This window comes from Vicia villosa, unplaced genomic scaffold (genome assembly GCF_029867415.1).
Source record: "Vicia villosa cultivar HV-30 ecotype Madison, WI unplaced genomic scaffold, Vvil1.0 ctg.004505F_1_1, whole genome shotgun sequence".
Taxonomy (NCBI): Eukaryota; Viridiplantae; Streptophyta; class Magnoliopsida; order Fabales; family Fabaceae; genus Vicia; species Vicia villosa.
Window position 1 is genome coordinate 82,545 of NW_026706452.1, and position 18,012 is coordinate 100,556.

An 18,012-nucleotide genomic window follows, 5' to 3' on the forward strand; every position below is an offset into this window, starting at 1 on the left:
CAAGGTACATTAGTGCTCATTGCACTAAGATATGGTACTTCAGGACCAAACAATTTTTGTAATCATTTTCTTGAGGCCTGAAAGGATCTTTCTCTACATCTAATGATATAACAATCATTGGAGTAGACAACGAATGAGATTTGTCCATATCAAAGTGTTTCAACACTTTTTTATATAATCTTCCTAATGTACAAATATTCCATTGTCCAAATTCTCAATTTGTAAGGCTAGACATTATTTTTGTTTTTCCTAGGTCCTTCATCTCAAACTCTTTCTTTAAGAAATTTATAGCTTTTGGAAGCTCTTCAGGAGTTCCAATAATATGTATGTCATTCACATAGATAACAAGTATTGCAAATTCTTTTCCACGTCATTTTATGAAAATACAAGTACAAATTGAATTATTTGTATATTCATCATTTAGTAAATATTCACTGAAGCGATTATACCACATGCATCCAGATTCTTTCAGCTCATACAGAGACTTGTTCAATTTGATGTAGTATTTTTTTCGAGATCCATAATTATGTGCCTCTAGTATATTGAACCCTTCAGGGAGTGTCAGGTAAATGTCACTATTAAGTGAACCATATAAATAAGATGTCATTACACCCATCATGTTCAAATTAAGCCCTTCATGTGTTACAAGGCTAATTAATTATCAAAAATCGATTGAATCCACTACAGGTGAATATGTTTTATCAAAATCAATCTTAGGTCTTTGTGAAAATCATTGAGCAATAAATCAAACTTTATATCATTCTTATTTTTCTTTTTCACAAAAACTCATTTATATCACATTAGTTTTTCATTTTGAGGTGTTCGGACTACAGGTCCAAAAGTGAGTTACTTGTAAAGTGAGTTTAATTCTTCTTCAATTGAATATATTTATTTTGGCCAATTCTCACTTAGTCTACAATCTTAAATAGACTTTGAATCATGATCCTCGTTATCATTGATCACTTTTAGCGCTATATTGTATACAAAGACATTGTCAATATTGACTTTATTCAGTTATCTCAATTTCGGTTCCATTCCATTTCATCCATGACATAATTTATTGAGATCTCTTTATTTCATATTTCAAGTACTTGATTTGTTCTTCTGGAGCTGAAAATTAAATTAGGTCATTATGCTTTTAGCATTTTCATATCCTCACTTGGGTCATCTTTAGTTTCTTAGTAGAGGACTTTTAACATTGGAACCTACTTTCATACCACGCTTCAGGCGCAACAACAACTCATTTGCAATATTATATTATCCAATAGGAGAATCCACTTTGAGTGGAGTATTATCAGCTGATAATTTATTTCATAAACTTTGCAAATGAATAATATTTTGAACTTTTGGTTCATATTGATTTGTACGAGGATCAAGACAACAATTTATTTTAAATTGTTCATTTGAACTTCTTGTTCATGATTTTAGTTGTTCATTCGAGCTTCTTGTTCATGATTTCAGCTGCTTGTTCCCTCCCCCTAATATTGGGAAAATTAATTTATCAAGTGATAATAACCTACTGGGCTGCAATCAAGTATTTGATTATTTTCTCAAATTATATCCTCAAAATTGAGAGTCATATTAATTATATTTTTCCAATATTCTTTCATGACTCATCTTAATATATTATATTGGAGCAATTGGAATATACACAACACATCCAAATGTTCACTAAGATGAGAAGTATTAGAATAAATTAGGGAGGACTAAAATATAGTATCTTGTTGGCTTAATGCGAATAAATATCTTAATATCATACTTTGGGTGTTTCAAATATATAATTTAGAATTGATGATCCAATAAGTATCAACCATATAATTAACTTTAGACGTCTAAAGAATGGATCTTCGGGTCCATTTTATTTTTATGAACATATATTATATGATATTCAATATCAATTTTAATAATATATGTGATACTTATACAAGAATTTTTAAAAAATCCAGAAAACAAGATCTTAGTCTAATTAGTTGAGAAAATAATTTCACAAACTTCTGGTTGTGAGTAGAGACATATGCATCATATTTTAGTCGATGCAACAATTAATGTCATAAAAACGCAATTTCTCAAATTTTTATTTTCCTTTAGAAACACACAAAAATTGACTGGATTGAAGAAACTTCTGGTTCTTCAATACAAATTATTCGCATCATATTATACCGAGATGACCCAACCGATTTTACCAACGATGCATTTAAGTGTAATTTGTAAACTACTGGTTTACAATGACATGTGCTTAAATTGTACTGATATAAGTGTAGTACAAGCCCGAGGGAAAAGACGATAGCTTTTCTATTATATATTTTATGTCCAAGTTCATTTGTGTAATACAAAGATATTAAATACCTCCAATATAATTCATGTGAATTATCTATGACGAAAATATTTGGCAAGACATAAAGAGAACACACAAAAATAAAATATAAAGGATTAAAGTTCATTCGAATCTCGACTCTATCAAAATATGAGATTACTTTTGTGTGCCTTTAAGATGGACTAACAAATGTCATCCATACACTATACTTGTAAAATCTCCACGATAATAGGGTTTATCTCTAGCGATTTCCGGGGAGATTTCCGGCGACTGAGAACAAACTACATCTCTTCTTTGGCGACGGCAGGTTCAACACCGAATCTTGTACTAGATTGGTCTCAGACCAATTTGGGGGAGATTCAACACGTTGAGCCTTAAATTGTTGCTAGGGCAAATGGGTCGTGGACGTGGCAGGCCAAAAAAAGTGGTGGCTACAACACCTCCGACAATGGGACAAGTGGTGACACCATTGTCTAATGCTCGATTGGGAAATTTCAGTCAGAGATTGAATGCGGCAAGTTCGAGTGGAGTAAACAAAGGGGAAAAACCTATCAGCACCCCTGTGGAAACAGTGCTAACCCCTATCCCTGAGGAGCAGAAAGAAGACACAAGGAAAGGAGAACAGCCAACAACTACCCTGAAGTCGTGGGTTGATGTCATACGAGGTAATCGTCTTGCATCTAATGGCATAGAGATTGCATATACTGCCCCCTCGATTGTAGATGGCGAAATAGAAGTGACTCTATGTGACAATGACATTGCTTCTGAACTTGTTTACTGGGAAAACACACTAGTCATGTATGTATTAGGGGCGGATCTTTCAATGAATGCCGTGTAAAAATACATAGGGAATGTGTGGAATTTTGCCTCCATGCCAGAGATCTTTTACAACAATGAAGGATATTTCCTGATCCGATTCGAATCAAAAGAGGATAAGAACACTGTTTTGGTGAGAGGACCATACATGATCTATCGAAAGCCTATGTTCCTACATGAATGGACACCCGAGTTCAAATTGGAAGAGGATATGTTGCGCGTATTGCCTATATGGGTGATATTTCCTAACCTGCCATTGGCCTTCTGGGGAGAAACAAGTCTAGGTAAAATTGCTAGTGCCATAGGAAAGCCGCTCATGACAGATGAATGCACGGCCAAGAAATTAAGGGTATCCTATGCAAGGGTTTTGATTGAGGTGGATGTGACTAAAGTGCTGAAAAAATCTGTAGCCATAAGAGATCCGAAGGGCATCAAAACTAATCAGGATGTGGAATATGAATGGGAACCAGCATACTGTAAGAAATGTGACAAGGTGGGACATATATGCAAAGAGAAGGAGCCTCCAATCCAACAAAAAGTTTGGATAGTGAAACCTACCAAGCAAGATGAGCCGATACCTCTGCAGCCAGAAACAAAGACAAGTCCTGAAACCTGGCAGACTGTGTTAGCATCAAGTAAGAATAAAACAACAAGGAATGAAGGAAAAAAGGAAAACAGAATGCAGAAATTCCTATGGATAACATTTTTGAGGCTCTTGAAATGGAAGGTTCAAGTACCTCAGGCAGTACCATTCCATGTTAGCTTGGAACATAATGGGATTAAATAAAAGAGCAAGACACGTTGAGATAGGAGCTCACCTAAAGAGACTACAAATAAATTGTGCTGCTCTTCTTGAAACTAGAGTTAAGAAGAATAAGGCTGATGAAATCAGGAAAAGATTTGGCAATAAATGGAACTGGCTTGATAATTATAGTGACCATAGCAATGGTAGAATCTGGATCATGTGGGAAGAAGGGACAATGCAGATTATTCCTATCCAAAAAACTGATCAATACATCCATTTTGATGTATTGGATATGCAGGGGTCGAGAGTACATATTCTAACTGTCATCTATGCCCAGAACCAATTAATGCAGAGAAGAAAGCTGTGGGATGACATCAAACAGGTGGCTGGAAATATTCATGACCCATGGCTTGTTGTGGGGGACTACAACAATGTTCTTCATCCCAATGATAGAATTGGAGGGCACCCTGTACAAGCAAGTGAAGTTAAAGATCTGAAACATATGATGGAAGTTGCTGGATTGTTTGAACATGGCACAACTGGTAGATATTATACGTGGACAAACAAACACACCAAAGATATCATATATTCAAGAATCGACAGAGCTCTATGTAACAATGAATGGTTCCTTTGTTTTCCGAAGTGTGAAATAGAAATCCTATAGGCCCATATATCAGATCATAATCCATTACATATCCATAGAATGGGATACAGGACTAACAATATCAAAAGGAGGAGCAAGTTTAAGTTCCTTAACTGTGTATGCGAAAGAAGTGATTTTATTGACAAAACTGCTCAGGATGGAATATACAGGAATATGGTTGGCCCATGCATATACTGTGGAAGAAGCTTAAAAATGTCCAAAGCAATATGAGGGAAATGAATAAGCAGGTTATGGATCAAGTCAATGATATCAAAGAACTGAGGCTCAGACTGGAGCAGGCCCAGGAGAAGCTCAGTACAGACAGATTCAACGAGGGAAAAATTGAGGAGGTGCAGGAACTGACTAATAAATTGCTGAAAGCGACTGAAACTGAAGAGCAAATTCTGCATCAAAAGGCAAAAATCAATTGGATGCGATATGGAGATGGAAATACAGCATATTTCCATGCTACTATTAGAGGAAAAAACAAACAAACTGGACTCTACCACCTAGAAGATGCACAAGGAAGGAAGTTGACTGAGCACAGTGATATTGAAAATGAAGTTATCCGGTTCTATGATAATTTGATTGGCAAGACTGCTCCTAAAATGAGGCATGTTGATATTACTGTACTTAGACAGGGTGCCCAATTGGAGGATCCTGACAGAGCTATGTTAATCCAACCAGTTACTGACAAGGAAATTTGGGAGGCACTGAGTGGAATAGGGGATACCAAGGCCCCTGGAATAGATGGGTTCTCAGCCAGATTTTTTAAAGGTGCTTGGACTGTGGTGGGAGAAGATGTGAAAAAAGCTGTACAGGATTTTTTCAAGCATGAGAGACTCTACCCAGCAGTGAACTGTGCCTTGGTCACTTTGATTCCTAAGAAGAAAGATGCCAAAACCATGAAAGAAATGAGACCAATAGCATGCTGCACCACCATATACAAAATTATTTCAAAAATTTTGACTGCTAGAATGAGGAAGGTAATTAATAAAGTCGTGCATGATAGTCAATCTGCGTTCATACCAGGAAAAATCATTCATGACAATATTATCATTGCCCAAGAGTTGTTGCGTGGTGTTAGAACAAGATTTGTTCTGATCAATTATCTTAGTTTTGATGATAACAATAATATGAATTTTGCTTAAGATAATATGGTACTCTAATCCAATGCAATTTCCCTTTCAGGAAATATATAAAGAGTACGCATAATTCAGCGCTCAGAAGCTTTGTCTCAAAGGGTTCAGCATGCAACATCAGAACATGGTCTGGCAAGACATCAGAAGATGGTCGAAGCAGAATCAGAACATGGGTCTATGGAAGCATCAGAAGAACAAGAGAACAGAAGCACTGAAGTTCTGATGGTATCACGCTCAGAAGCACTTCAAGGTCAGAAGATCAGAAGATGCTATGCACCAAGCTGTTTGACTCTGATGATATTCAAACGTTGTATTCACAAACATCAGATCAGAAGGAAGTACAAGTGGCAGGCTACGCTGACTGACAAAAGGAACGTTAAAAGCTACTAAAGGCTACGTCAGTAGACACAGCGTGAACAAGGCTCGAGGTAGTTGACAAAAGCGTATAACATTAAATGCGATGCTGTACGGAACACGCAAAGCATTAAATGCATTCAACGGTCATCTTCTCCAACGCCTATAAATATGAAGTTCTGATGAGAAGCAAGGTTAAGGTTTTTAACAATCCTGAACGTAGACAACGCACATTAACTTGCTGAAACTCTGTTCAAATCAAAACTCAGAATCTTCATCTTCATCAAAGCTCACTACATTGCTGTTGTAATATATTAGTGAGATTAAGCTTAAACGTTAAGAGAAATATCACAGTTGTGATTATCGCTTTTAAGAAGCATTTGTAATACTCTTAGAATTACATTAAGTTGTAAGGAACTAGAGTGATCGTGTTGATCAGAATACTCTAGGAAAGTCTTAGGAGTGAACTAAGCAGTTGTAACTAGAGTGATCGTGTGGATCAGTATACTCTAGAAAAGTCTTAGAGGGTATCTAAGCAGTTGTTCCTGGAGTGATCAGTGTGTGATCAGAAGACTCTGGAAGACTTAGTTGCTGACTAAGTGGAAAACCATTGTAATCCGTGCGATTAGTGGATTAAATCCTCAGTTGAGGTAAATCATCTCTGCGGGGGTGGACTGGAGTAGTTTAGTTAACAACGAACCAGGATAAAAATAACTGTGCATTTTATTTTTATCTGTCAAGTTTTTAAAGCTACACTTATTCAAACCCCCCCTTTCTAAGTGTTTTTCTATCCTTCAATTGGCATCAGAGCGCCGGTTCTAAGGTGCAAGCACTTAACCGTGTTTAGAAAAGATTCAGGAAGAGAAAAACGCTTTAGTAAAAGATGGTTGATGAAAGTGAAAAGTCTACACCTACACCTGCATCTACATCTGGCTCTGCTGAGCAATACACGGTAACAATGGTTATACTAGACCGCCGGTATTTGATGGTGAAAACTTTGAATACTGGAAAGATAAACTGGAAAGTTACTTTCTTGGTCTAGATGGTGATCTATGGGATCTTCTGATGGATGGTTACAAACATCCAGTAAATGCCAGTGGCGTAAAGCTGACAAGGCAAGAAATGAATGATGATCAGAAGAAGCTTTTCAGGAATCATCATAAATGCAGAACTGTTTTGCTGAATGCTATCTCTCATGCTGAGTATGAGAAGATATCTAACAGGGAAACGGCCTATGACATATATGAGTCCTTGAAAATGACTCATGAAGGAAATGCTCAAGTCAAGGAGACTAAAGCTCTAGCTTTAATCCAGAAGTATGAAGCCTTCAAGATGGAGGATGATGAAGACATTGAAAAGATGTTTTCAAGATTTCAAACTCTTACTGCTGGATTGAGAGTTCTTGACAAGGGATACACCAAGGCTGATCATGTAAAGAAGATCATCAGAAGCTTACCCAGAAGATGGGGTCCTATGGTGACTGCATTCAAGATTGCAAAGAATCTGAATGAAGTTTCTCTGGAAGAGCTTATCAGTGCCTTGAGGAGTCATGAAATAGAGCTGGACGCAAATGAGCCTCAAAAGAAAGGTAAGTCTATTGCATTAAAATCAAATATCAAGAAATGCACTAACGCTTTTCAGGCTAGAGAAGAAGATCCTGAAGAATCAGAATCTGAAGAAGAAGATGAACTGTCTTTGATCTCCAGAAGGCTAAATCAACTCTGGAAGACCAAGCAAAGGAAGTTCAGAAGCTTCAGAAGTTCAAAGAAATTTGAACGTGGAGAATCTTCTGATGACAGAAGATTTGACAAGAAGAAGGTCATGTGCTATGAATGCAATGAGCCTGGACACTTCAAGAATGAATGTCCAAATCTTCAGAAGGGAAATCCCAAGAAGAAGCTTCATAAGAAGAAAGGTCTTATGGCAACCTGGGATGAGTCAGAAGATGATTCAGACTCTGAAGATGAGCAGGCCAACTGTGCGCTGATGGCGACAGAAGATGACGGATCAGAATCTACATCAGAATCAGATTCTGAAGAGGTATTTTCTGAACTTACTAGAGATGAGTTAGTTTCCGGTCTAACTGAACTTCTGGAACTCAAGTCTCAGATTAGTCTTAAATACAAAAAGCTGAAAAAGCTATTTGAATTTGAAACAAAGAAGCTTGAGTTGGAGAATTCTGAATTAAAAGAAAAACTTTTAAAATTATCCAATAATGTTGGATCTCCTTCTGATTCAGAAAAATCCACTCCTAGTCTAAACCATATTCTGAAAGAATATGATTTAAGTTTCAGGAAGTTCTTATCTAGAAGTATTGGCAGAAGTCAGCTAGCTTCTATGATATATGCTGTGTCTGGAAACAAAAGAGTCGGCATTGGTTTTGAGGGTGAAACCCCATACAAACTTGAACCTGTTGATGAAATGAAACTCACATACAAGCCATTGTATGATCAGTTCAAGTATGGCCACTCTCATGATATTAGGCACACTTCACATGCTCAAAGTTTTCACATAACACACACCAAAAAGCATGTGACACAACCTAGGAAATATCATGAAACTCACATTAAGAATTATCATGCTGTTCCTCCTATTGCTTACAATGTTAAACCCAAGTTCAATCAGAACTTGAGAAAATCTAACAAGAAAGGACCCAAGAAAATGTGGGTACCAAAGAAAAAGACTATTTCTGTTGCAGATTCTCTTGGCGACAAAGAAGATAAAAGTCAACATGACATGTCTCCTGGACTCAAGTTGGTTTCAACACTTGAAGGGAAGAAAGATTGTCTTCCAAGTTCTGGTTCTTAAATCTGTTGAAGAAACTATGTTCGTAGGAAATCAGAAAAGAAGTTTATTAGTCCTGGAACCATCTGTTTTGTTTATCTCTAAAGCACTGATGTTTCTTTCTTGATTATTCTGAATGATCTAAATGCTACAGAATAGACAATATTGAAACATTGATTGTGGACTAATCAATAAATGTCTGGTTTGATGATAAACTTGGTTCTAATGAAACAAAGCGCTTAAGAATTTCTGCAGATACAGTTTTGTCTTATCAGAAGCTGCAGAACAAAGAAGTGAACCTCCAGAAGCTGTGTATATCAAAAGTAATGGATCAGAAGATCATTCAGATTTATATCAGCACACTTCAGAAGGAGTGTTTCCAGAAGAGAAAGTTGATCAGATCAGAAGCAGTGATCAGAATCTGAAGGCGTAAAGTCTATTCTGAAATTTACAACTGTCATCTGGTATCTGATGGAGAACACGTGTCTGTACGGTTTATACAAAGCGTGCAGTTGAAAAGACGCCGACCTAGGTAACTGTTTTAAATCATTTCATTTACCACGTTCTCTCTCCTCACGTCACTCATCATTTAATAAAATTGATTTCCTTTGATTCTGGAACTGTTCAATTTATATTTCTTATTATTTTCCTTTTCAAATCCGTCTCTATATATTCTTTTCAAATCATACCTTACATCTTTTTCGCTCCCTTGTCTCTCTCTCTCCTTGCATTCTCTCGTTTGAAAAGTTCTTAGCCGTTTTCTAAAAACCCTAATCGAAAACCCAGTCCGTTCTTCTTGTTCGTTTTTGTTCATTCTGCATCCATGGCTGCCTTCTCATCCCAAAATGCTGAGTCATCTGTTCCTCATCATCTCCAAGAAGAAACTTTGCAACTCACTCCTGTTGTTGCATGCTCCATTCCTAAAGATGAATTGGAAGTTCTGTGTGAACTCATGGTTGACTTTGACAACATTGAAGAAAACCAATTTCACCTTAAAGACGACATCATCTTTCAAGGATGGACCTCGTTGTTTGCTGAGTTCGTTGGTCCAGTTTATCCGGATCTTGTCAAGGAGTTCTGGGCACATGCTGTGGTTGCTCCAAAATCTATACTTTCTTTCGTCCATGGAAAGTTTGTTGTTATTACTGAAAACATCCTAAGAATGATGTTTGATCTGAAAAACCCTGAAGGGGTTTATGAGTTTGATCAAAGGGCAGATTTGGGAGATGTTCTATCCACTCTCTATCTAAATGTCAAGAAAACAAAATACGTCAAGGATTTGAAAGATGTCTACAGAATCTGGACAAAGATCCTTCTTGGGTGTTTCTACCATAGGAAATCAACACATGCCCCGGATTTCATCAATAATGATCAAAGGTATATTCTGTATTGCATTGCCACTCAGAAGAAGGTTGATGCGATTTACATTATCTTCAACCATATGTGGAAAGCAGTAAAGGATTCCAGAAACGCTTTCAGAAAAGAAAATGGTGGAACAATCATTCCTTTTGGTAGAATTATTACAAACCTTCTGGTGCATTCCAAGATTGTTGAGAGTCTGGAGTCTGAAGGTATTATCAAAAACCTTGCTGTCACCTCTGGAGCCTGTCTGAATGCTTTTTCTTTGAAGAAGATGAAAACTATTGACACTATCCTCAAAGTTCCTAAACCTCTAGCTGGAACAAGAATCAGAAGAAAACCAGTACTGGCTGACTTTGAAACCTTCTTCAATAGTGAGGTACCTGAAGTCAGAACTAAGTATCTGAAGTCACAAAAAGAGGATAAGAGTCTTAAAGATCAAGACAAAGGTGCTCCTATTAAAGTGAATCGTAAGAAGGAAGAAAGGACCAAAAGAAAGTTTGATCATCCTGCTGCTACCACCAATAAAGAAATGGTCCCAGAAGAAGTCATTGCAAAGGTTGCTAAGGCTGTCTCTGCTGATTTTGAGAAGAAAAAGAAGGAAGCTGAGAAAAAGAAGAAGAAGTCTAACAACAACGCTGAGATTGTTGAAGTTGTTGAGAAGAAGAAAATCGGAAAAAGAAAGATGATTCTTCAAGAATCTGATGAAGAAAATATCTCTCAAGAGGCTGAGAATCAACCAGAAGTTCTGGCATATGTCAGAAGGAAAGAAATCACTAGCGGCAAAACAAAGATCTTTGAAGAGCCGAAGAGTAAGAAGCAGAAGAAGACTGAGGATGTGGCCAAAGCTTTTCTGAGAAGTTCCAAAGGTATATGCATTTCTGAACCAGATTCTGTTCCTGCTGTTTGTTCAGAAGCTGCACCAATAGAGGTTGTCCCTACACCTGAACCAGAAAAAGCCACATCAGAATCACCTGTTTTTGTCCATGTTCTTACACCTCCATCTTCTCCTATAACCATTCCTTCCTCTCCACCTACCATAAATCCTGTTCTGGATATACCACCCCTTCAAACTCTCTTTCCATCTCAACCTTCTCTCAATGCCACTCTTGAACATACTCCTTCCACCTCTCAAAACAATCCTTGTGATTCTCCTTTTCCAACCTCTGCATCACATGAGCAGCTGCTCCGTGATTGCAACTACACTTCCAAGCCTCGTCCTGATGCTGAAGTGGTAGTGTTAGATTCTGATACTGAAGCAGAATCTTCTTATAGGTTGGATAGAGAACCTCATCCGTACTTCACTTCCAACCCTGTCTTTTCAAAAACCCAAATAAAATTCCGTCCTGTATATCCTATTGGTGTAGTCTTTGAAAACATAAAGAGGAATCTCAGAAGTACCTTTGATACTCTCAGAATTGCTGAAAGTTCTGGATTGAATGATGTTGCTATGCGGAACTTCTGGAGGATCTTTCGCAGAGAATCAGATGCTCTGTTTTTAGAACTTCAGGAAGCCTGTGTAGCTGCTGCCCCACGGCCTCGTGGAATTCTGAGGAATTATGAAGACTTCTGGTTTGCTAGTCTCAAAGGAAGACATCTGTTGGAAGAGAAGCCCTTCTTGGATGAGATGGAACAATTAAGATTGGCTGCTGAAATGGAAGCAAATCCATGCAGGGATATTGTTATCTTTATTCCTCAATATCCTGTTCTGCTAGGAGACTTCAAGACTCTCTTTGACTATCTGAGGGAAAACCCGTCTGTGAAAGACCCAAGCTTGGTCATTCCAGAAGTTGTTGACCCACCAGAAGTTGAAGGTCCTTCTGCTCCCAGGAATCTAGCTGCCATTCTTCAGGCACTTGAGAATGGAGACTCGGAAATTCCAGCTGCAGAATATGGAGATGCTTCTATGCAAGAAGCAGATGCTGAAGATCATGTTGCTAAAACTGTTCCTGTTGAAGAAATCCCTGCAAATGATCTATCTATGGAAGCTGCAGATCAACATGCCATTCCTGTGGTTGAAAGCGGTGAAGCTTCTTCTGATGAATCTTCTCGTCTTGCAAGGACTCTAGAAGTAATTCAGAAGAGACAGGATGAGCAAAGCTCAATCAATGCTGAGTATAGTGCTTTCATGGTGAGGCAAGAAGGACACAACAATATGGTTCAAGAGATGCTGACCAAGATCTTGTCAAGACTAGGGCCATCTTAGATTGAGTCTGTGTTGTTTCTTTCCTTTCGTTGCATCTGTCTTTGTGCATCAGATCTTTCTTATCTTCATCTACTTCTGTATCTGCTGTCTGAATTTCAATGAAATCATCTTCTTCCTCCGTGTGATTCGTTTTGTTTGTCTCTGAATCTTTTTTTGCTTTTTGATGATATGACAAAAAGGGGGAGAAAGATAAATGATAATTGATTTGATTAATCTATCAGTTGCTGGGTAAAGCTCCCACACATTCACTAACAAGAACTGCAAGTTCTATATGGTTTAAGTGTTTTGCAGGTATAAAGAAGTGAAGAGAATCTTCAAAGCAAACACAAGAAGCAAAACCATGGAAACTGAAGCAAGCTGAGTGCTGTCAAGCTTCAGAAATCAGAAGCAAGAAAGAAGAATGAATCAGAAGCACTGATAATAGAATTTGATCCATATTTGTCTATTTGTTCTGACAAAATTCTATTTGCTCTGATACATATAATGTTATGGCTCTGATACATTATTTGCTCTGATACATTATTTTAGCCTATATGGCTCTGATACATATAATGTGTTCAAACATATATTCTATGTTCTAACTCGTTCATGCTGACTTTTGTCGTTTAGTTTTTGTTCTGTAACATTTCAGGATGTAGAGATGCTCAGATGATGCTCTGGTACATTCAACAATGTTCTGATACAAATCTAGCATGAAGTGATGTTGGTAGAAATTCAAAGCTCTGAAGCTATCCGAGGGAAGCAGAAATCAGAAGCTGCGAATGTTCTAAAGATCCAGAAAACTCAAGTTCTGAAGCTGTCCTAAATGGAAGCAGAAATCAGAAGCTGTGAATGTTCAGAAGATCAAAGAAATTCAAGTTCTGAAGCTGTCCTGAATGGAAGCAGAAATCAGAAGCTGTGAATGTTCAGAAGATCAAAGAAATTCAAGTTCTGAAGCTGTCCTAGATGGAAGCAGGAATCAGAAGCTGTGAGTGTTCTAGGGATCTAAAGAAATTCTAGTTCTGAAGCTGTCCAATGGAAGCAGAAGTCAGAAGCTATGAATTCTCTAAAGACAGAAGCTTATATGATCGTCTCTACCGAAATAATCAGGGAAGTCTTTTATTAAAGTTCTTCGAGTATTTATTTCAGGGGGGGATTATTTATCTCAGGGGGAGATTGTTAATCTCAGGGGGAGACATATTCATATGCTTATGCTATAGCTGTGTAATTTGTCTTTTGCCGTCTGTTCTTTCTGATCGCAAATTCATATCATTTATATATGTTTTTGTCATCATCAAAAAGGGGGAGATTGTTAGAACAAGATTTGTTCTGATCAATTATCTTAGTTTTGATGATAACAATAATATGAATTTTGCTTAAGATAATATGGTACTCTAATCCAATGCAATTTCCCTTTCAGGAAATATATAAAGAGTACGCATAATTCAGCGCTTAGAAGCTTTGTCTCAAAGGGTTCAGCATGCAACATCAGAACATGGTCTGGCAAGACATCAGAAGATGGTCGAAGCAGAATCAGAACATGGGTCTATGGAAGCATCAGAAGAACAAGAGAACAGAAGCACTGAAGTTCTGATGGTATCACGCTCAGAAGCACTTCAAGGTCAGAAGATCAGAAGATGCTATGCACCAAGCTGTTTGACTCTGATGATATTCAAACGTTGTATTCACAAACATCAGATCAGAAGGAAGTACAAGTGGCAGGCTACGCTGACTGACAAAAGGAACGTTAAAAGCTACTAAAGGCTACGTCAGTAGACACAGCGTGAACAAGGCTCGAGGTAGTTGACAAAAGCGTATAACATTAAATGCGATGCTGTACGGAACACGCAAAGCATTAAATGCATTCAACGGTCATCTTCTCCAACGCCTATAAATATGAAGTTCTGATGAGAAGCAAGGTTAAGGTTTTTAACAATCCTGAACGTAGACAACGCACATTAACTTGCTGAAACTCTGTTCAAATCAAAACTCAGAATCTTCATCTTCATCAAAGCTCACTACATTGCTGTTGTAATATATTAGTGAGATTAAGCTTAAACGTTAAGAGAAATATCACAGTTGTGATTATCGCTTTTAAGAAGCATTTGTAATACTCTTAGAATTACATTAAGTTGTAAGGAACTAGAGTGATCGTGTTGATCAGAATACTCTAGGAAAGTCTTAGGAGTGAATTAAGCAGTTGTAACTAGAGTGATCGTGTGGATCAGTATACTCTAGAAAAGTCTTAGAGGGTATCTAAGCAGTTGTTCCTGGAGTGATCAGTGTGTGATCAGAAGACTCTGGAAGACTTAGTTGCTGACTAAGTGGAAAACCATTGTAATCCGTGCGATTAGTGGATTAAATCCTCAGTTGAGGTAAATCATCTCTGCGGGGGTGGACTGGAGTAGTTTAGTTAACAACGAACCAGGATAAAAATAACTGTGCATTTTATTTTTATCTGTCAAGTTTTTAAAGCTACACTTATTCAAACCCCCCCTTTCTAAGTGTTTTTCTATCCTTCACGTGGCTACAACAGGAAACATATATCACCCAGATGTGCAATCCAAATGGACGTGCAAAAAGCGTATGATACGGTCAAGTGGAGAGTGCTTGAAGATATACCGAGTGAAATGAATTTCCCTCCTCAATTCATTAGATGGATTATGCTATGTGTGAGCACAGTTTCTTATAGGTATATGATAAATGGGCAAACAAGCAGGATTTTGAAAGCTAAGCGGGGAATTCGACAAGGCGACCCTATATCTCCACTACTGTTTGTGATTGTAATGGAATACTTGCATCGAAGCTTGACAAAACTGCATAATCAGCCTGAATTCAAGTATCACCCCAAATGTGGAAAAATGCGAATTACGAATATATGCTTTGCAGATGATTTGATTATGTTTGCACGTGGAGATAATGCATCTGTTCAGAGTATGATGGAGGAATTTCATAGGTTTTCTGAGGCTACTGGTTTATATGCAAACCCGACCAAATGTAATGTCTACTTTGGTGGAGTCCCAGACACAATCCAGCAACAGATACTAGTGACAACCAAGTTTTCTGTAGGGAAGCTCCCGTTCAAATACTTGGGTGTCCCGCTGGCGAGTAGGAAACTTGCGATTTATCAGTATGAACCATTAATTGATAAGATCGTGAGTCGAATTCGGCACTGGGCTGCGAAGCTGCTGAGTTATGCAGGTAGATTACAATTAATTAAAAGCGTGTTATTTACCACTACAAATTACTGGATGCAAGTCTTTCTGATCCCGAAAAAAGTTCTCCACAACATCGAGGCAATCTGTAGAACATTTCTTTGGGCTGGGACTGATATCATAAGCAGGAAATCACCTATCGCTTGGGACAAAGTTTGTTACACCAAGGCTGCTGGAGGACAGAATGTTACTTCTTTACTTGAATGGAATTTGGCAACCATTAGCAAATTGCTTTGGAATCTTCAAGCTAAAGAGGATAAGCTATGGATAAAATGGATGGATCACTACTATATCAAAGGGCAGCAGGTAATGGAATGGCAAGTGAAGGCGAATTGTTCCTGGATATTGAGAAAAATTATGCAATGCAGAGAGAGAGTCCAACAAACAGCATACTGGCCCTTAGCTGTACAGAGCCAGAAGTATACTACAGCGCGCATGTATCGGGAACTCCGAGGACCTCAACTTGATGTAACCTGGAAACACTTGATATACTATAACTATGCACGGCCTCGGGCACGGTTCACACTATGGATGGCGCTCCTGAATAGGCTCGCGACTAAGGATAGGATTGCGAGGTTTGGAGTTAACACAAATGGTGAATGTTGTTGGTGTAAACAAGTGGAAACCCTTGACCACATTTTCTTTGAATGCACTACCACAGGCTTTGTCTGGAGTAATGTTTTAACTTGGCTGGGGTATAACAGGACACCGGAATACTGGAGCAGAGAGAAAGAATGGATAAGTGATAAGACAAAAAAGAAAGGGTGGAAAAGCCAGCTCCTGAAGATAGCGACGACGGAAACGGTCTATGAGGTTTGGCGAAACCGGAATGATATTACATTTGGTCACAATACGACTGGAACTATAGAGAATAGAATTAAGAACAATATTGTGACAAGAGGCTCTATGCATAGAAAAATAGGTGATCATATTGATATCTATAGTCTTAGCATAATCTAGTTTATTTGTTGCTAGGTAACCTGGATCCGTGCGATCGGTTTGTATCAACTGTTTTTGGATATTTAATACATATATAATTCTTTCCAAAAAAAAAAGAAAAGAATAGTATAATGAAAATTTATATGAGAAATCTAAGCACTATTATAACAACTTTAAAATATGTAGCAACTTTAGACTATTGATATATTCTTTAATAGATTGCAATGTTTTAATTCTCTTGTTAAAATATCAATATTTAGAAATAATGTGAATAAAGAAATTGTATCTGCAAACATTGATCATCCTAAGAATATCTCACGATTTAACACTTTAATCATACGCATGCATATGAACATATTATCATATAATTATCAAAATCATACAAAATCATATCACTAAAAGTATATCATCATATATATAGATGAAATATATAGATTTATAATTCTAATTATGAAATAATTTATACTCTAACAAATTTAATAAGTTTTTAACATAGCCAAATGCTAGAAAATTATAATAATCCAAAAATATAGTTATCCTTCTGGGATGTGTTATAGTCACTCATATCATTCTTCTGGAATGACAAACATTTTATAAGTATATTACAATTTTTTACATTGAAACACACAAATTTCTTTGTGAAATCCTTCTGGAATACTTCACTATTATTGATTCAATCCATCTAGAATTTGATAATATAGGTGATGCAATCATTTTTCAAATTTTAAACATAACAGATGCAATCCTTCTGGAATATGTTATTAGTATAGATGCAATCCTTCTGGGATTCATTAATATCATGATGAAATTCTTCTAATATTATAGATACAACATTTTAAGGTGTGAGAAATCCTTATTTTAAAAATTTAACTCTTCGGGAATTATATATCACAAATGATTCTCGTAGTGATAAAAAGAAACAATTACTTGCATAATTCTTCTAGGAAGCTCAAAAAAAAACCTTCAAAGTCATGTCACAAATATTCACATCGATTAAGAAAAATAATTCTTTAAGCAATCCTCCTGAGATATTTTAACATTAGTTTAAGAGAGGTTTTTTTTTTGTAGTTATTCAGGAACTCAATCACAATCACAATTTTTTTTATAGTTCTTCAGGAACTCAATCACATTTTGTAGTTCTTCAAAAACTCAATCACAAATCGTTTACTAATAAAAATAATAATATTTATAAATCTTCAGGGATGCTTGATAAGTTCTTCAGGAATTATATAACAAACTTAATATTATCTTTAATGGATATTTATTAAGCTCTTCAGGAACTTTATAACAAACACGTTGTTTTGTAATCCTTCTGATATTATTGATAATTTAATAAGATATAATATCAAAGTTCAACACGGATAATGAGAAAGAAAAATAATAAAATAATTAACTAATATTACCTCTAACAGTTAGGGCTTCAAAAAAATATTCTTCAAGTTTGGTAGAGCTTCGTGCTGAAAACGTGTTATAAAACTAACTAAAATAATAAAAATCAAAGAGAGGTAAAGAAGAG

At 36.8% G+C, this 18,012-nt stretch overlaps 2 protein-coding genes across 2 annotated transcripts; both read left to right on the top strand.

Moving 5' to 3' along the window:
- The first annotated feature begins 3,185 nt into the window (after nt 1-3,185).
- On the top strand, nt 3,186-5,622 carry LOC131642116 (uncharacterized). The gene is made up of 4 exons (XM_058912403.1): nt 3,186-3,754; nt 3,858-4,417; nt 4,675-5,504; nt 5,551-5,622. Exons 1-4 carry the CDS (start codon nt 3,186-3,188, stop codon nt 5,620-5,622), a joined length of 2,031 nt encoding a protein of 676 aa, XP_058768386.1.
- A 9,287-nt stretch (nt 5,623-14,909) lies between these two features.
- Nucleotides 14,910-16,517, top strand: LOC131642117 (uncharacterized). Its single transcript, XM_058912404.1, has one exon. The coding sequence runs from the start codon at nt 14,910-14,912 to the stop codon at nt 16,515-16,517; it is 1,608 nt and encodes a 535-aa protein (XP_058768387.1).
- The last annotated feature ends 1,495 nt before the right edge of the window (nt 16,518-18,012 follow it).